The sequence below is a fragment of the Gorilla gorilla genome, chromosome 20, assembly GCF_029281585.2.
Source record: "Gorilla gorilla gorilla isolate KB3781 chromosome 20, NHGRI_mGorGor1-v2.1_pri, whole genome shotgun sequence".
Classification (NCBI taxonomy): Eukaryota; Metazoa; Chordata; class Mammalia; order Primates; family Hominidae; genus Gorilla; species Gorilla gorilla.
The window spans coordinates 43,446,343-43,466,827 of NC_073244.2; the positions used below are offsets into that span (position 1 = coordinate 43,446,343).

Sequence of the window (20,485 nt, forward strand, 5' to 3'; positions counted from 1 at the left end):
CCGCAGCCTGCCATGTGTTTAATAAATTGTATAGTAGACATCTGTATAGTCTTCATTTTTAGTTTTCGAGTGTGTATTGTTTTTTAATTATTGAAACTATGTTGTAACAATGATGAAAAAATTTAAATGAAAAACGTTACTTAATATTCATTACCCTTAACAAAAAGCAGTTTTCATTTTTCCCTTCCATTCTTAATCCTAAGTGCCTAAATATTTTACTTATTTATGACTCCATTATAATTAGTTTTTATAATCTACCTTATCTGCTGTTATATACTATGCTTTTTCCATATATACATTTTCACAAAACTTTTATAATTATGTAAGTAGTTATGGTTTTATAATTTCATATTTTTGAAGTTTTTATTCTCTTGATTATTCCACTATTTCCATGCTCCCAACTTTGGATAGTTAGATTGTTTATAATAGTACAGTTAAATCCTAACAGTGCTTACTTATTCTCACTTTAAAGTGGCAATGTAGTGGTATCAGTTCCTTCTTTCTTGGAATTCCCTCAGAGCAATTAAGGAATGTGAAAAATAGATAATCAAGTTCCAGCTTTGATGAAGGGGGCTGCCAAATCCAGTGGCACTCAGAAAGATGCTGAGAGAAGAGTCTGCGGCCAGGCAAGGTGGCTCACACCTGTAATCCCAGCACTTTGGGAGGCCGAGGTGGGCACATCACTTGAGTCCAGCAGTTCAAGACCAGCCTGGCCAACATGGCAAAACGCTGTCTCTACTAAAAATACAAAAATTAGCCAGGTGTGGTGGTGTACTCCTGTAATCCCAGCTGAAGCAGGAGAATCGCTTGAACCTGGGAGGAGGAGGTTGCAGTGAGTCGAGATTGCACTACTGCACTCCAGCCTGGGTGACAAAGCGAGACTTCATCTCAAAAAAAAAAAAAAAAAGAGAGAAAGAGGAGTCTGTAAGCTGCAGGGGTCAGATAAAGTGAGTAAAGTGTCGTCCTCCAAAGTTAGTGGCATCTCCTAAGGGGTAAAACCAACAGCACCCTGAGTAGGACCATGGGATGGGTGTGCAGGCAGTAGTGGCAGCCGCTGTCTTGGATCCACTCTGCTATGAAGAACAGCATGCTAGGCAGGCCAGAAGGAGCGATCACAGAGACAAGCCATATTTGTTAAGAGATGGAATTTAAGAGGACAGGAATGAAGGGAGGCAACCTGCATTTCGAAGATCCCCAAAGCTATCAAGTTCTGTTGACTAAAATGAGGAAAAGACTGAAGAACTCACCCTTGTAAACCACCCTATGCAATGAAAATTCTTACTGACCTGAGCTGTGTGCCTGGCCTCACCCCCACATGAACTTCCTGCAAGTAGCTTGTGTAGTAAGAACTTGCCACATTCTGACATAACTGATAAGGAAGGAACTGGGACAAGATTGTCCAGTGATACTGCAACAAAAAAGGGAAGAGAACAACAAGCAGACATCATTGGTGAAGAACAGTCACCAGAATAATTTTACAGTGGAGATGTGGAGGTTGTAACCACACGTGTCACATTAAAAGATAATCCTTTGCCACTGTGGAAGATGAATACAAAGCAGAAACATAAGAAGGTATGTGCCTTCTTCAAGGGGAAACAGGAAGAGAACAAAAGGAAGTGAAATATGAACTGGCAGACTTTAGATAAGAAATAGAATTACAAAGTAGAATCGTTATAGAAATTATGACCGTCTCAGATGCAACATACAGGAGACTGGAATCCGTAGAATGTACAGAAAGAGCAATGTTGGACAGGATGAGAGAGGTCAACAAAATGAGAGGAGATTGAATAAAGTGACAGTATGAGAAAGCAAGTGACAATTGAGGAGGACAAAGAGCAGCAAGCATGCATCATTTGTGTCCCAAAAAAAGAGAACGAGAACAATAAATCAGGAAAAACATACACACACACACGTTTAAAGATGTAATTCAAGGAAACTTTCCAAAAGTAAAAGGAAATTTGAATCTACTAATTGAAGGGGCAGAGCAGGTTCCAGGATAAATTGGCCTAGAAAAATCATTAGCAGGATAGAGTTCTCTGAAGTTGCTGAACTTAAATATGTAAAGAAACCTTTGGACATTCTAGACGAAAAGATCAAGTTACCAATAAGGAGAAACAAAAGTCAACCTAGCATTCAGCTTCTCCACAGTAACGTCTAATGGTCAAAGACCATGAATGATGCCTAGAAAATGCTCAAGTAAAAGAAAGTGATTTACACATTTTAACCCAGTCATTCCATTGCATATAAAGATGGCATACAAACTTTTTTGTTCCTAGAAATATGTACTTTTAAGCATACCTGAAGAAATTGGAAGAGGAAAAACTTCATCCATCCATGAGATACATGGAAAAACAATGACAGAAAGATGCTCAGTGGGGCTCAAATTTATTTAACTATAGGACTAAAACTAAAAATTAGTGATAGAACAAAATGTGTATGATATAAATAATGTTATATTAGGTACAAAAGTAATGTAGGTCTTGTCATTACTTTAATTTTATTTATTTATTTATTTATTTATTTGTGAAACAGAGCTCACTCTGTCGCCTAGGCTGGAATGAAGTGGTGTGATCTTGGCTCACTGCAACCTCCGCCTTCTGGGTTCAAGCAGTTGTGCCTCAGCCTCCCCAGTACTTGGGATTATAGGCATGCACCACCATGCCCAGCTAATTTTTTTTTTTTTTTTGGTATTTTTAGTAGAGACAGGGTTTTGCCATGTCAGGCTGTTCAAGACATGCCAGGCTGGTCTCGAACTCCTGAGCTCAGGCAGTCCATCCACTTCTGCCTCCTAAAGTTAGGATTACAGGTGTGAGCCACCATGCCTGGCCACCATTACTTTTAAATGGCAAAAACCACAATTACTTTTGCACCAACCTAATACACAAGAATGCCAACATAAGTAATAATGTTATAATGCATAATAGTGTAATAATAACATAACAGTGTAATACGTATAACACAAGATAAGAAGGGGAAGAGAGGGTAAAAGATGGTGGAGGCTGACTGGGCACAGTGGCTCATGCCTGTCATCCCAGCACTTTGGGAGGCCAAGGCGGCAGGATCGCTTGAGCTCAGTAGTTCAAGACAAGCCTGGGCAACATGGTGAAACCCCATCTCTAAAAACAAAAACAATATGCCGGGCATGGTGGCATGTGCCTATAGTCCCACCTACTCGGGAGACTGAGGTAGGAGGATGACTTGAGCTCAGGACACAGAGGTTGTCATTAGCTAAGATTGTGCCATTGGCCTCCAGCCTGGGTGACAGAATGAGACCATCTCGAAAAAAAAAAGGTTGGGGAGGCCAGCTGGCACAGTGGCTCACAGCTGTCATCTCAGCACTCTGGAGGGCAAAAGGTGGGAGGATTGCTTGAGCCCAGAAGTTCAAGACCAGCCTGGGCAACATAGTGAGATCCCATCTCTACAAAAAATTTTTAAAAAATTAGCTGGGTGTGGTAGTGTGCACCTGCAGCCCCAGTTACTTGGGAAGCTGAGGCAGGAGGGTCACCTGAGCTGGGGAGGTCAAGGCTGCAGTGAGCTGTGATCACACCACTGCACTCTGGTCTGGGCAACAGAGTGAGACCCTGTCTCTAAAAAAAAAAAAGAAAAGAAAAAGAAATAAAAAAAAAATGGATGGGAGTATCCTGATTTCTTTCTCTTTTATAACTGGAAGTCAGAAAGTTTGATTTAAAACTGATAAGACACACAAGCCTGGGCAACATGGTGAAAATTTGTCTCTACTAAAAATACAAAAAAAAAAATTAGCCAGGCTTGGTGGCACACAGCTTACCCCCAGCTGCTTGAGAGGGTACAATGGGATGATCACCTGAGCTCAGGAAGCCAAGTCTTCAGTGAGCCAAGATCATGCCGTTGTGCTCCAGCCTGGGCAACAGAGCAAGACCCTGTCTCAAAAACAAAAAAAGATCTCTGTAGATCTTCAAGTTGATCTACAGAGTCAACATGATCCCTCTCAGAATCCCAGGTGGACTTTTCACAGAAATTGACAAGCTAGTCCTAAAATGTATATGGAAACTCAGGGGACTCAGAATAGCTAAAACAGTTTTGAAAAAGAAGAACAAAGTTGTAAGACTCAAACTTTTTGACTTCAAAACTTAACTATACAGCCACAGTAATCAAGACTCTGGTGCTGGCATAAGGATAGACATATAAATCAGTGGAATAAAATTGGGAATACAGACATAAATCCTTAGATGGTCAAGTGATTTTCAGCAGGGCACCAGGAAGGACAGTTATGTGGAGAAAGAATAGTCTTCAATAAATGGTCTATAAACAAATGGATATTCACATGCAAAAGAATGAAATTAGACCACTGCCTCACACCATACACAAAAATTAACTCAAGATGGATCATAGGCCTAAATGTCTAAAACTATAAAACATTTAGAAGAAAATATGCAAATGAATCTTTTATAACTGTGGAGTAGGCCAAAACTTCATAGAGACCACACTAAAAACACATGATTAAAAATAAATAAATAAATTGGTCTTCATCAAAATTAGACATTTTTGTACTCCAAAGTACACCATCAGACCAGGTGCTGTGGCTCATGCCTGTAATCTCAGCAGTTTGGAGGCCAAGGCAGGCAGATCACTTGAGGTCAGGAGTTCAAGACCAGCCGGGCCAAAATAGTAAAACCCTGTATCTATTAAAAATACAAAACTTAGCCAGGCGTGATGGCACACATCTGTAGTCCCAGCTACTAGGGAGGCTGAGACAGAAGGATCACTTGAACCCGGGAGGCAGAGGTTGCAGTGAGCTGAGATGGCACCACTGTGCTCCATCATGGGTAACAGAGCAAGACTCTGTCTCAAAAAAAAAAAGAAAAAAATTAAGACTCAAAAGTCAAAATTATTCCTTGATCCATGGGCTGTAGAATAGATTTTGTGTTAGCAGGCATGAAAATAACACAGATAACCAGATGCATTATCAATGAGCAGTAGTATTTTGAAAAGAATTTTTTTTTTCTGTGTAGTAGATCTCAACAGTGGGCCGAAAATAGTAAATCATGCTGTCAACACATGTGCTGTCAACACATGGGCTGTCATCCAGGTTTTGTTGTCCATCTTTAGAATACAAGCAGAGTAGATTTCACATCATTCTTAATAAGGACCCTAGGATTTTCAGAATGGTAAGTGAACATTGGCTTCAACTTAAAGCCACCAGCTGTATTAGCCCCTAACGAGAGTCAGCCTATGCTCTGAAGCTTTGAAGTCAGGCATTGACTTCTCTTGAGCTGTAAAAGTCTGAGATGGCATCTTCTTCCAATAGAAGGCTGTTTCATCTACATTGAGTATCTGTTGTTTAATGTAGGCACCTTCATCAGCAATCTTAGCTGGATCTTCTGGATGACTTGCTGCAGCTTTTCCATCAGCACTTTCAGCTTCACCTTGCACTTGTATGTTAGGGAGATGACTACTTCCCCTCAACCTCATGAGCCAACCTCTGCTAGCTTCCAGCTTTTCTTCTACAGCTTCCTCATCTCTCTAGCCTTCACAGAATTGAAGAGAGGGCCTTGCTCTGGATTAGGCATTGGCTTAAGAGAATGTTTTAGATGGTTTGATTTTCCATCAGAGCATTAGACTTTCCCCATATCAGCAATGAGGCTGTTTTTCATTCTTATCATTGGTGCGTTCACTGGAGTAGCACTTTTAATTTCCTTCCATAACTTTTCCTTTGTGTTAACAACTTGGCTCTTTGGCACAGGAGGCCTAGTTTTTGGTCTCTCTCAACTTTCGACATGCTTTCCTCACTAACTTATCATCCCTAGCTTTCCATTTAAAGTGAGAGATGTGCCACACTTCCTTTCGACGCTTAGAGGCTATTGTAAAGTTATTAATTCCGATATTATTGTGTCTCAGGGAGCAGAGAGGCCTGGGGAGAGGAAATGAGACAGAAGAATGACAGAGCTGTCAGAACACACACATTTCAGTTCACCGTCTTACATGGGTGTGGTTTATTGTGCCCCAAAACAGTTACAGTGGTATTAATAACATCAAAGATCACTGATCCCAGATCCCATGACAGGTATAATAATAAAGAAAAATGTGAAATATTGGAAGAATTACTAAAATGTGACAGAGACAAAAAGTGAGCAATAGCTGTTGCAGAAATGGTGTTGATGGTTGTTTGATGCATAGTTGCCACTAAGTTTCAATTTGTAAAAATGCATTATCTGCAAAGGGCGGGAAAGTGAGGCACAGTGAGATGAGGCGTGCCTGAAGTCGTTTCCCTTTGTTTACAATGTGTTCTTTCTTTGGTGTTTCGTTGTTTATTTGTTTGTTTGTTTTTGAGGCAGGATCTCGCTCTGTCTCCCAGTCTGTAGTGCAGCGGTGCGATCTCGGCTCACTGTAGCCTCGACTTCCTGAGCTCAGGTGATTCTCCCACTGCAACCCCTCAAGTAGCTGGAACTACAGGGGCATACCACCATGCCCAGCCAATTTTTTATATTTTTAGTACAGCCTGGGTCTTGCCATGTTGCCTAGGCTAGTCTTAAAGTCCTGGGCTTAAGTAATCCAACTACTTCGGCCTTCCAAAGTGCTGGGGTTATAAGCATGAGCCACCGCACCCCCGCATTCTTCTTTCTTGTTGGAACATAAACATCTTTCTGTCAAATACTAAATTCTTGCACCTTTTTGTTTCCCCAGCAAATAAATGTGCAATGATGAGGAAGGCAGTTCTCCTTTGGCTGTAAGCACCAAGGTCACTCTTTCTTTTTAGTCTTTTTTCCTTGTGCTAACATTTTCCATTGTTATTCTTATTTACTTGATATTGCCGAATTTGCATGTCTTCCCATTGAATACTCCTGCAAAGCAAGGACACTTTAGAATAGATAGGGGTAATCCACACAATAGTAGTACAGTAGTGCTAAGACTGCTGATTGCCTGAGTGTGGGCCCAGTGGAAGAACTGTCACTTCAGTAGCAGACTGCCCTCCTCACAAGCCCTGCTTGGCACTTCTCACATGCCACGGCTTTAATCAACTCTGGGGCAAGAATCATTCCCCTCTAACAGATGGACATGAATTTAACCAGACAATAAACCATGTATGTGCCATAAATATGTTTGCTGAGGGCATGATTCCCAGTACAGAACTTTAAGAACAGCTGTCTTATGGGCTACTATTTCTTGGTGAGATGATTTGTTAACCTAATTCTGAAACAGATTACATTTATAAAGTTAATTTTTAGGTGGCTTCCCCACTACTAGCAGTCCAATTATTTTGGGGGACAATTTTTGTAAACAAATTTTTTTTTTTTTTTTTTTTTTTTGAGACAGAGTTTCACTCCATCACCCAGGCTGGAGTGCAGTGCCGGGATCTCAGCTGACTGCAACTTCCACCTCCCGGGTTCAAGCAATTCTCATGCCTCAGCCTCCCAAGTAGCTGGAATTACAGACATGCACCACAATGCCCAGCTAATTTTTGTATTTTTAGTAAAGACGGGGTTTCGCCATGTTGGCCAGGCTCATCTCAAACTCCTGACCTCAGGTGATCTGCCCACCTCGGCTTCCCAAAGTGTTGGGATTACAGGTGTGAGCCACCGCGCCTGGCCTGTAAACAACTTTTTTATGTGAGTTGTTCTTGTTTTTTTTAAACATGAGTTGTTTTGTTTTTTTAAAAAAAAGCAAGAGAAGGAAGACTTCAGGACCATTGCGATAGATGTAGGGACCACTGCAATGAGGTCTTGCAGTGGTGGAGAGAGATTGTACTCAACTTCTAGTACATCATGGGTGAGTAGGAATAGGCAGCCAAGGAGCGGAGTGGGGTCAGTGGCTGGGAAATGAGTAAGAGGAACCACTGGGATGCGGGGGATCCTGGCTCAACCAGGCTTAGAGGGTTCTTGCTAAAGGCAGGCCAGAGTGACCAGACGTTATGTGGGGGATCTATTTACATGAGATTTTTAAAAAGCTAATTTGATGTTTCCTTTCCAAATTTGGTGTCATTTGTCTCAAAGGACTCTAGCCTTTTGGGCATTGCCAGCAACTTGTCTGAGTGCCTGTGGGGAATGTGATCATTTATTGTGAGCAGTCATTTTTTTTTTTTTGTACATCTATTAAATTGCTATATACACTGTTACTTCAATGGTTTTAGCTGTACAGTTTTTTTTTTGTTTTTTGTTGTTGTTGTTGTTGTTTGTTTGTTTTGAGACGGAGTCTCACTCTGTCTCCCAGGCTGGAGTGCAGTGGCGCGATCTCAGCTCACTGCAACCTCTGCCCTCCGAGTTCAAGTGATTCTCCTTCCTCAGCCTCCTGAGTAGCTGGGATTACAGGCGCCTGCCACCGCGCTCGGCTAATTTTTTGTATTTTTAGTAGGGATGGGGTTTCACCATCTTGGCCAGGCTGGTCGTGAACTCCTGACCTCATGATCCACCCGCCTCAGCCTCCCGAAGTGCTGGGATTACAGGCGTGAGCCATCACACCCGGCCAGCTGTACAGTTCTTTATAAATACAAGTCTTTTGTCTTTCCACTTCTTTCTGTCATTATCTTCGAAGATGTTTTCGTTCTGTCAACATTGCATTCCCCATGGAACCTGTGCAAATTGAATATGAAGTATTTGTTCGTTTTGCATTCTTTAGAGGATAACTACTATTGGTGTATATTTTCACGGGTGTGATCTACCAAGCGAAGTATAAATTGCTGTAAAACTAGAAAAGTGTTTGAATGAGTGAAGCAGATGTTCTCTTAGCATGAAGCAGATGTAAAACTTGCAAGTGTCTGTCTAATAAAGTATAGCATTTGGTTCTGTACAGCTGGTGCTAGATTACCAATTAATCATGTTTGAATGCATTTTTACTAATTAGGTCCCCCTCTGTTCTTTATGCATTCTGGCTATATTAAAGGGAGAGATGGGACACAAAAGCTTTCTACCTTTAGTACTTTGAGCAACGTTTTTTCTTATTCCCTGGTCTTTTATTCTTAGAACCATATAATTCACTCTTTCATTCTTTATTGGCTCTCCAGTTTGATTTGGGATGTAGGTGTGACATGAGGATTTTCACACTCCTCAAGTGCCTTTGAACACTTTAAGGAAGCTAGAGAAAAGAAAAATAATGTAATTAATGTTGTTGTTGTTCTTAATTTGCATGGACAAAAGCTAGTATTTGCTCAGTTAACATCAATTCATAGCCTCTGTGGTTATTTGAATGAGTAGGAGTTTGAACATTCTAGAAACAAGTGATACCAGGTTGGTTTTATGTTCTCAAAAGCAATAGAGCACGTTTTCTCAAAGATAAAAAATGAGTGGATTAACGTAACTACCCAGAAGAGTTGCCTTTACTGCTATGAAAGATACAACACAAATCGCTAGCAATGAAAGTTTAAAAAGCTGTATCATTATGTAGTAGCCTTTTTATAACGCATGTGTGTTATTGAAATTAAATTTTAGGCCCAGGCACTGTGGCTTCTGTCTGTAATCCCAGCACTTTGGGAGGCCACGGCAGGAGGATCACTTAAGCTCAGGAGTTCAAGACCAGCCTGGGCAACATGGCAAAACCCTACCTCTACAAAAAATACAGAAATTAGGCGGACATGGTGGCATGTGCCTGTAGTCCCAGCTACTTGGAAACCGAGAGGATCGCTTGACCCTGACACGCAAAGGATACGATGAGCCGTGATCATGCCACCATACTCAGCCTGGGTGACAGAGTGAGACCCTGTGTCTAAAAAAAAATAAATAAATTTCAGAACCTGATGGGCCTTTTTTTAAATGCTTGATTTCCCCAGGATAAATTTGTTTTCTGTGAAAGGAAGTTCAATATATAAGATTTGCTACCCTACCTCCCATTTTTCTAAAAGGAATTAACAAACAATGATAAAAAGATTTAGAAGGTAGCAGAAATATATTAAATAAATAATTTCTAAGTCTGAAGATAATAGCATGAATGGTTCTTTCTTATTTATTTATTTATTTATTTATTTTGAGGCAGGGTCTCGCTCTATCATCCAGGCTGGAGTGGCTTGATCATGGCTCACAGCAGCCTCAGCCTCCCAGTAGGCTGAGTCTCAATCTATCCTCCTTCCTCAACCTCCCCAGTTGCTGGGAGTTCAGGTGCATGCCACTATGCCTGGCTACTTTTTTTTTTTTTTTTTTTTTTGTAGAGACAGGGTTTTGCCATGTTGCCCAGGCTGGTCTTGAACTCCTGAGCTCAAGCAATCTACCCACTTCAGCCTCCCAAAGTGCATGGCTATAAGCATGAGCCACCGCACCCAGCCTGAGTGGTTCTTTTAATGAGATGTTTATTACCATTTGAAAATTAGTTGGAGTTAGGGGGAAGCAAAATGAGCTAAAAGAAGTTCATCAGCTAGAAAATGAGATGTTCAGTATTTATCACTTTCCCCCATTGGGTTTGTGGAATGTGGATCTGCTATAATATGAAAAAGCATGGCCAGGTGCAGTGGCTCACGCCTGTAATCCCAGCACTTTGGGAGGCCGAGGCAGATGGATCACCTGAGGTCGGGAGTTCAAGACCAGCCTGACCAACATGGAGAAACCCCATCTCTACTAGAAATACCAAATTAGCCGGGCGTGGTGCACATGCCTGTAATCCCAGCTACTAGGGAGGCTGAGGCAGGACAATCGCTTGAACCTGGAAGTTGGAGGTTGCCGAGATCGCACCATTGCACTCCAGCCTGGGCAACAAGAGTGAAACTCCGTCTCAAAAAAAAAAAAAAAAAAAAAAAAACAGATCGAATTATATTTTAGACAATGTGTTACAGATTTTAGGACATGGTTTGTTTTGTTTTGTTTTTAACACTGGTGTAAAAGAATCTCTAATGACATAGATTATAACTTTTTATTTATTTATACTTTTACAGGTACAGGTTAAGTATCCCTCATCTGAAATGCTTGGGGCCAGAAGTGTCTTGGATTTCAGATTTTGGATTATTTGCATATATATATAATGAGAAATCTTGGGGATAGGATTCAGGTGTAAAGATGAAATTCATTTATGTTTTATGTATACCTTATGCACATAGCCCGAAGGTGATTTTATGCAATATAGTTCATAAAACAAAGTTTGTAGACACTGAACCATCAGAAAACAAAGGTTTCACTATCTCAACCATCCTAGTGGACAGTCTGTGGTTATTCGGCATCACCATTGTTCCTGACTCTGAATTTACATGGTGCCTTTATAAGTAATCATTTTGTTATACTTATTCGCACATAAGTACTTAACAATAAAAAATATGACATACCATCAGTACGGTGAAAAAAATAACACTTTCAGGGTAACTTGTGGCATCATGTTGGCTCTCAGAAGGTATCCAATTTTAAAGTATTTCATTTGGATTTCAGCTTTTCAGGTTAGGGCTGCTCAACCTGTAAATAAAGTGTATCATCTAACAGTATTAATTGGATTATTCCAGAAAGTCTTCCGTGTCATTGTTGCCCATTGCTTGTATGTTTTATAGTAATAATTTAAATTTAATAAAAGTATCTTGTAACTAAGTTGGCTAATAGCTATTTAAGTTTTCAGTTCTTCTAGGGTTGAATACTTATCTAAAAGCAGTTTAAATATTTCATATATCCATTTACCTGCATAGACCTCTTCCCACCAGGGTTACGCTTGTCAGAGTAAAATTCATGTGTCTGCCTTATTTGACTACAAATGCCTTTTATTCTTAGAATAAAATGAAAATGATTGATCTTATGTAATATTGGTAGCTTTTAGGTAGGTGTCTAATGCAATTATATTTCTTTTCATTTTTTTTTGTGCCATCCCTGTTTTGTGTCTCACTGATATTACATAGGAATGGTGATGTATTCTTTAAAAATTTTTTTAAGATTAAACATTCACTAAAGTAGAGAATAGTAGGACAGACTCCCATGTATCCCTCACTCAGCTTTAACAGTGATCAGCCTTCCATTCTTGTTTGCCAAGATTTTTTGAGACTATATTTTCAGAGTTTTTTCTCTTTCAAGTTGCAGTTATGTATCCTTTCTACAGTAACAATATGTATTTAAACAAAACTAGGTCACATAAACCCATAGGATCTAACTCTGTTTTAGGAAGTGGAGCGAGAAATCTCATTCAGAACAGAGTGTGGCCTGTATTACTCCTACTACAAGCAGATGCTGCAGGCTCCAACCCTCGTGCAAGGTAATTACAACTGATAGTTTCATTTGGGGTCTCCTGCATTTTTTTCAATATTTTAGTCAGAAGTACTGTGCACTAAAAACCACTTAAATGCTCTCTAGAACATGTGTAGTTTTTCTGTGCTAATGTCTAATCATTTCATGAAAATGTTTTTTGCTCTGGAAGAAGTTATGTAATACTTTATATAACCCTCCTCTCTTTGCCTTCCAGCTCTGTTCCATCCCAAAAGTAATATCTTTGCAATTTCATGGTTTTGTTGCTGAATTTTCTCATGATCATTTTGGAAGAGGTCTTTGCAGGTGAAAGGAGTATTGTCTGAGAACAGGAGGCATTTTGGTAACACAAATGAAAATTACAGTTGTCCCTCTTGTCCCCAGTGCCCCATTCGTTCCTTTATTTCACAGTTGCCATTTTCCTGCATTTTTACTTCCCCTAAGTGGGTTAGACCCCACACTCTGCCTTTACTCCATCTAATGAAAGCCCCAACATGGATCTCTTCTACCTAATACATACTTGATCGGCTTAGCATGAGTGCATGTGACAGAAAACTGCTCTTTTATAGGCTTTATTTGGAGTCAGCTTTGACATTTTTGGTGGCAGTTATTCATAAATTATTTTTTTGCTGTTGTTTTTGAGACAGGGTCTCACTCTGTCATCCAGGCTGGAGTGCAGTGATATGATCATAGCTTGCTGTAGTCTCAATCTCCCAGCCTCAAGCAGTCCTCCTGCCTCAGCCTCAAGTAGCTGGGACTACGGGTGTGCACTACCACGTTCATTTTTTGTTTTGTTTTGTTTCTCTGTGGAGACGAAGTCTCACTGTGTTGCCCAGGCTGGTCTCAAACTCCTGAGCTCAAGTGATCCTCCTGCCTCAGCCTCCCAGCATGTTGGAATTATAGGCATGAGCCACCACGCCCAGCCCATAAGTGATGTTTTTTACTTGTAGTTTTATCACCTAGGAGACATGACATTTTGGTTATCTTTGGTTTTGTGCCATAAAAATTAATGAGTTGGTCCCTGTGTTGATAGCCAGATTCATCCATAATAAGGGTAATTACTCACCAGCCCTTCACTTAGTGGTTTTAGCAGGCATTGATAATTATCATCTGTAGTTCTTATTTCAGAGGGGATACAAATTTGTGACCTTCTAATTCTGTCATTCCTCCTGTATTTATTAGTTGGAACTCTGTTATATAGAAAACCTTCTTGTTAATTGTTTGGCTACCTTGCAGTACAGTTTATACAAAAAAGGCAGGCTTAGTATTCATTTTTTCCCCATACAATCAAACCTTGTTATTCACAGATCCCATAGTTGCAAAATCTTTTACTTCCTAAAATGTACTTATAACCCTAAAATCAGCATTAATAGTACTTTCACAGTCATTCATGGACACGTCCAGAGCAACAGAATACTTTAGCCTCTGGCATGCGTGTTTCCCACAGAGACTGAATGAGGCGACACTCTGCCTCCTTGTCTCGGCTCTCACACTGCAGTGTCCTTTTCAGAAAGTCTCTTTTATGCCATGTCCTTTGCATTGTTTTGCTGTTTGTTGAAGTTAAAATGATCCTCCGAGCCTGGGCGCAGTGGCTCACTCCTGTAGTCCCAGCACTTTGGGAGGCCGAGGCAGATGGATCACCTGAGGTCGGGAGTTCGAGACCAGCCTGACCAACATGGAGAAACCCCGTCTCTACTAAAAATACAAAAAAATTAGCCGGGCGTAGTGGTGCATGCCTGTAATTCCAGCTACTCCGGAGGCTGAGGCAGGAGAATCGCTTAAACCTGGGAGGCGGAGGTTGCGGTGAGCTGAGATCACGCTACTGCACTCCAGCCTGGGCGACAGAGCGAGACTCCGTCTCAAAATAAAAAAGTAAAAAAATTAACTAATTAATTAAAACACAACAGACTCTTAAATGGCAGAAATTTATTTTCTCACAATTCAGGAGACTGGAAGTCTGAGGTTAGGGAGCCACATGGTCAGGTTCTAGGGAGGGCTCTCTTCCTGGCTTGCAGACAGCCACCTTCTTGCTGTGTCCTTACATGGCAGAAAGAGAAGAGCGAGTTCTCTGGTGTCTCTTCTTGTAAGGCCACTAATCCCATCACGAGGGCCCATAACTGTCCAACTCTTAGGTTGGAGAGTTATCCATCCATAACACTCCTGTGTTAGACTTTAGGCTTGCCATAATGTAATACCACAGACTGTGTGGCTTAAACAACAGAGATTTTTCTCTCCCTTTTGGAAGCTAGAAGTCCAAGATCCACCTGCTGTTAGGATTGGTTTCTATTGAGGCCTCTCTTCCTGGCTTTGTAGATGCCCTTTTGTTGCTGTGTCCTCACATAGCCTTTCCCTCTGTGCAAATGCAGAGAGAGCACAAGGGCAAGCTCTTGTCTGTTCCTCTTATAAGAACACCAGTCCTATCAGATTAAGACCCCACCCGTGTGACCTCACTTACCCTTTATTACCTCCTGTTGGCCCTGTCTCCAAGAACAGTCATATTAGGGCTTCGGGCTTCAGCATACAAATTTGTGGGGGACACATTTCAGTCCACAGCACCTCCTATGGAGGGACATCTGGGTTGTTTTGGATCAGTCTTTTGCTGGTACAAATGGTGCTGCATGAGTGACCTTGTGCCAATGTCATTTTGTATTTTTGCCAGCCTTTGTGTGGGATTGATTCCTAGACACGGGCTTTCTAGGTCAAAGGGTAAATTCATATGTGATTTTGCTGGATACTGCAAAATTCCTCTCCATAGAGATGACACCATTTTGTATTCCCAACTGTAGTATATAGGAGTCTACTTTTTTATAATCTCACAGAGTGTATTGTAAAACTTTTTTTGCCAAGGCAGTAGGTGAGAGCTAGCATCCCTCAGGGTAGTTTTAATTTGCACTGTTTTAATAGGAGCAAGGTTGAGCATCTTCTCCTATGTGGAAGGACTGTGTGCATGTTTTCTTCTGTAAACTATCCATTCATGCCTTGGATTAATTAGCCTGGTTACAGTGACAGAGGACCTCTGTGGCTGTGGATCTCTATAACAGCAGGTCAAGTTCTCCTTCATCCTTCTCATGACATGTCTGCTGTGAGGGAGCTGCAGCTCTGCTCTTCCCCCAACATCTGCGCATTCAAGCCCTATTTGGAATGTGCCAGTGTCATGGCAGAGGGCAAGAGCAAGAGCTGGTAGAAACATGCCTTGTCTTCTAAAGCCTCTGCTCAGCTATGGCTTACATCCACTTACATGCCACTGGTTAGAGCACATGGCCAAAGCTGTTCTGGGGAGTGGAGAAGGAAGGCCATGTATACTCTCCCAAAGGAGATACTGCAGGTTGCATGGCAGGAGGGCAAGGTGGAGAAATGTGAAATCCTCTTGCCCACATTTCTAGAGAAGGACCTGGTGGTGGTGGTGGTGGTGGTTTCATTCCAGTTACAAAAGTTTTAATTTACCTATGTTTGTGTAAATGTTTAAATGATGTCCATCGAATATGTGGTAAGCTCTTTGAGGGCAGGAGTATGTTTTTTTTGCTTACTCTTATATCCCCAATGCCTACCACAGTCTCTAGCACTTACTAAACAATCTGTGCATAGTTTTGAATGAATGAATAATTATGAGTGTAATTATTTTCTTCCTGACTTTTCACATATCAATCTTAGGTTTTCATGGCCTAATATATGATAATAAAACTGAATCTATGAAGACAATTAACCTCCTTCAGCGAATGAATATTTACCAAGAGGTTTTTCTCAGTATTTTATATAGAGTTCTACCCATACAGGTATGTTTTGTGATATTGAATTATTAATATCAGATGAAAGTCAAAGTCTGCCATTTTGAGCTGAAAGTTATCACATCTGTCTTTCTGATCTTCAACTGGTTTAGTAGAAAATCAGCAATACCATAATTTTTTTCCATGTATATTATGAACTTTATAAGATACTGCTTTTTATTTACATAGGATATAAGGTTTTTGTACATAGATGCTTCCTGGCTTATGTATGTATGCGGTCTAGAAGCTAATAAATATTTTCATTTGCTCTCTGTAATCAGGAGTGATTACACATTCACTCCTGATGGATCTTTGAGAGAAAAAATTTGTAAAGTCAGCAAATCACAATGACCACTTCTCATGTGAATGACGTATCATTGGACAAAGTTAGGTATAAAACTTTCTAGAGTAAAGAGTGAAGCCAGACCTGTCACGGACTTCCTTCCCCTGTCTCTTCTCGATGGTGGGAAGAAAGGCTACCCGAATGCTTCTCTAATAGATGAAAGGGGTGTGGGCTTGCTGCTTGGAATTAGGGGCAAGCTCCTACATATTGTATTCCTACTATCATGTTTTAAATGGCACTGAGGAGGGTTAGGGCTCGCTTGACAAACATGTTTTATTGTTCCCTTTTACAGAAATATTTAGAGCCGGTTTATTTTTATATTTACACCTTATTTGGGCTCCAGGCGATCTATGTCACAGCTCTCTACATAACCAGCTGGCTACTCAGTGGTACGTGGCTGTCAGGACTGTTGGCAGCTTTCTGGTATGTCACAAATAGGTGAGTTGGAGTCAGTATGCTTCTTTTTTTTCCAAAATGTAAGTAAAAATGAAGTCACTTCATTTCCAGCTCAGAGAAATTTCTTCTGCCACATTTGTTTGATTGGGAGCAGTTTCTCTTTGGTTTGCCTGGTGGTTTACTCAATTTTTCTTATTTAGTTAGGGAGAAAGTGCTACTTACATGTAATTCCAGCTGAGGAACAGAGAGCATTGAATTGCATATTAAGAAAATCATTCATAATAATCTCAAACCTATTATCTGTTTGCTGTGTGATCAAGATTTCTCCAGCCACATATCTCATCTCTTAAAGGGTTTTTTTAAATTGGCAAATAATAATTGTACATATTCATGGGCTACATAGTGATATTTCAATACATATAGAGTGTATAGTGATCAGATCAAGGTAATTAACGTATCAGTCATTAAAAAGTTTTTTGGGTTTTTTTTTTTTTTGCTGTTTTTTAAAGCCAATGAAGATTTTTTAAAATTTTATTTATTTAGGGGTTGTTTTTGTTTTTTGTAGAGACAGGATCTCCCTATGTTGCCCAGGCTGGTCTTGAACTCCTGGCTTCAATCAGTCCTCCCACCTTGGCCTCCCAAAGTATCAAGATTACAGGCATGAGCTACTGTGCCTTGCCTAAAAAGTTTTAATTATATCTTCACTATCAACCTTAATAGGGTTGTGTATGGCTCTCAGTTAGTAGAGCTTAAAGATATACAAATGCAAGGGCGTTTTTGCCTTATTTAATATCTACTATTATAAGCAGTAGAGCCTTATGAAATCACATTTTAAAAAAATGTATTCAAGATCATTAAATTATTGCCTGACCTATAATGGCAATACCAGTATTCAATAGGAGTCTTAAAACTTGAACATGAGTTCTAATACAGGTTTTATTTTGTAAGTCTAAGCAAATTACGTGTTATGACAGTCTTGTTGGGGGTTTACTGTATGCCAAGCACTTTACAATATGTGTTATATGTATTCTTCTAAGAACCCTATAGAGTAGATACTATTATTATCCCCATTTTAGAAATGATAAAATTGAGGCTTAAAAGGTTACATTTTGTATATAGATACAGATATTACAGACATCTATATATATTTCTTTTATATAGAGATATATGTAGATATAGATACATTGTTTGATACATTGTTTCATATATATCTATATCTTTTATAGAGAGATATATGTAGATATAGGTACCTTGTTTGAGATGTAGATACACACACGTGTATTATGTGTTACATATGTGTATCATTTATTGAATGCCTAGTATGTGTGGGGATGGTGTACAAAGATGAAAAATTTTACCCATACTTGCCCTCTTGGGATTCACATTCTAGAGAGGCAGGAAGTTTTTTTAAAAATACTGTCAATGACATATTTAAGACTCAAGTATAAAAAACACCAAAGAAATACAGAGAGAGGGAAAATGTATATTGCCTCTTGACACTAATAAAGTGAGGGAGAAATGAAAGTAAGGGTTTGGCATGATACATTTGTGAGTTTAGGAGTAAGGCTAACCTGGGCTTGAACCCTAGGTGCTAAGGGCATACCCATGGACAGAGCACTTAAATGTTCTCTATGCCAATTTTATGTTACAGGGATGATGATGATGATGATGATGATGATAAGGACAATTATTGAGAACCAGTGGCCAGAATCTTAAGTATACTTGTCCTTAATGTAATATATCTTTCATTGAGGAAGTCTTTGAGGAAATTATTGTAAAAACTATCACTTTGGCCATTTGTGTTTTCTTTTGTGCAGAATAGATACCACAAGAGTTGAGTTTACCATCCCACTGAGGGAGAACTGGGCGCTGCCATTCTTTGCAATTCAGATAGCAGCAATTACATATTTCCTGAGACCAAACTTACAGCCTCTTTCTGAAGTAAGTGTTTATAAAATTTCATATATTTTAATCCCCCAATTTTATATATGAAGCTTCAAAAAATGTGATGTGCTTAGTATCCCAATGCATGTGAATAGTTCTTATTCCATGACCAATTTTTAAACTTGAGTTAAATTAAGTTTTCTTTTCGTGAGCTTTTTTCTACTTTGCAAAGAAAATGTTTTCATTTTTGATGTTAAAAATGTACTCTACATAATCTACCCTTAAATAGTTGCAGCAAACCCACACACAATTTCTGCAAAACTGTCAGAATTTTTAAGCCCTTGCTCTTGAGATGTGATTTGGTGCATTATCGCCTCCATAATAGTGTGGAATACACACACCGTATGTGAATATTTATATGCAAAGTGTCACTTTATGATAGTTAGAGCTTAAATAACAAATGCAAGGGTTTTCAGAGCAACAGTTTATGGTTTTTCTGTTTGGTTTATAGAGATACTGGCTGCTCTTGAGAAAACTTGTCTGCAAGGTTTTTTATTACTAGAGACATGTAAATTATACAAAGGTTTTCTTTTTACAGAGGCTGACACTTCTTGCCATTTTCATATCAACTTTTCTCTTTAGTCTGACATGGCAATTTAATCAATTTATGATGCTGATGCAAGCATTAGTGCTGTTCACACTGGACTCCCTGGACATGCTGCCAGCACTGAAGGTGAGCTTTGTTTTCTTTTCTCACTTGAGATTTTGGCCATTTAGTGTTTTTATATCATAGAATGAGATGAAAATATGCAAGTACTTATGGATAAAATTGAAGCTATTTCTTAGATCTGCTGTAAATTTGCTGTGGCCAATTGAAGCTGAGTAATTTATGAAGCCTAGTTTGACCATCTTAACTTTTATTCTGCTTATTTTAAGTTAAAAAATGTAATGGATTTATTTTGGGGTATAAATGCCTAGGTCAATTGTTATTTATAGAGATGACTAAAATTTTAAAATATAAGATAGCTCTTTTAAAATGTCTTACTGTGTACTGCCACTTTTAAAAAAGAATTCAATAGGTATATAACAGCTTTTTTGTAGTACTTTATAAAATTTTCATAGTCACATTTAACTAATATGGGATGTGAATCCCTGTTGACTGGCTGAAAGTCACATGTGAAATAAAGAAACCAGTATCTGTCTCCTAGTGTCTGCTGCTGTCTTTTAATCACATTTTTTCATGTGCAAAAATATGATTTTATGTATTGCGTACAGTTTTAAAATGGCTTATAGTTAGTATTCTAAAGTAGTAGTAACTTAAATATTTCCCAAGTATAATAAAATACTTTCTCCATATCTAAGGCAGCAGCATAGCCCAAGGATTTGTGCTCATTTATTCCATATCAAAGGAGATCCAATAAGCTTCCATAACTGACTGAGTCTGAATTAAGAAACACAAAAGTCTACCAAGAAATACACATTGCCTGTCTACTGAGACACTGTAATAGAATGGGAACTACAGAAAATGCCAGTATGTGTAATTCATTGTCATAGCCACAGTTTGCCTTTTAGCTTGGGAAACAAAGATCACAGACAACAAGAACAAGCAGACAAATGATAGCTGCTAATTAGCAATACTGATATATCTAAAAGAAGAAAAGTTATTTTTAAGCAGAGAAGTGTTTACAGAAGTAAGAAGCTAGAACTGGACCACCTGGATCACAAATGAGGGTAGAATTTGGGGGGAATGTCAGGGGTGGGGGCAGAATAGGAAGGTGGAATACAGCAAGAGCAAGTAGATAGGACTAAGTTTATATATGTATATGAAATGTTTAGTGTTTCTGCAGGTGTGCCAGTGACCACTCCTACACTGCTGGTAACCTATACACTCCTATAATCTTTCTTTAGTGTAGTTTCACAGTAGGTATCAAAAGCCTAAAAATGTATTTGCCTTTTCACCAACATTTCTACCCCTACAAGTTTGTCCT

General features: G+C 39.4%; 1 protein-coding gene across 3 annotated transcripts in view; it reads left to right on the forward strand.

Moving 5' to 3' along the window:
* DPY19L3 (dpy-19 like C-mannosyltransferase 3) overlaps positions 1–20,485 on the forward strand; it is an 81,026-nt gene that overhangs the window by 15,854 nt on the left and 44,687 nt on the right. For all 3 annotated transcript variants that reach the window (XM_004060447.5, XM_063701207.1, XM_055368884.2), the window contains exons 4-8: positions 12,030–12,120; positions 15,762–15,883; positions 16,510–16,655; positions 18,431–18,554; positions 19,096–19,230. In XM_004060447.5, coding sequence (XP_004060495.2) covers positions 12,030–12,120; positions 15,762–15,883; positions 16,510–16,655; positions 18,431–18,554; positions 19,096–19,230 — 618 coding nt within the window. The remainder of the gene's footprint in view (positions 1–12,029; positions 12,121–15,761; positions 15,884–16,509; positions 16,656–18,430; positions 18,555–19,095; positions 19,231–20,485) is intronic.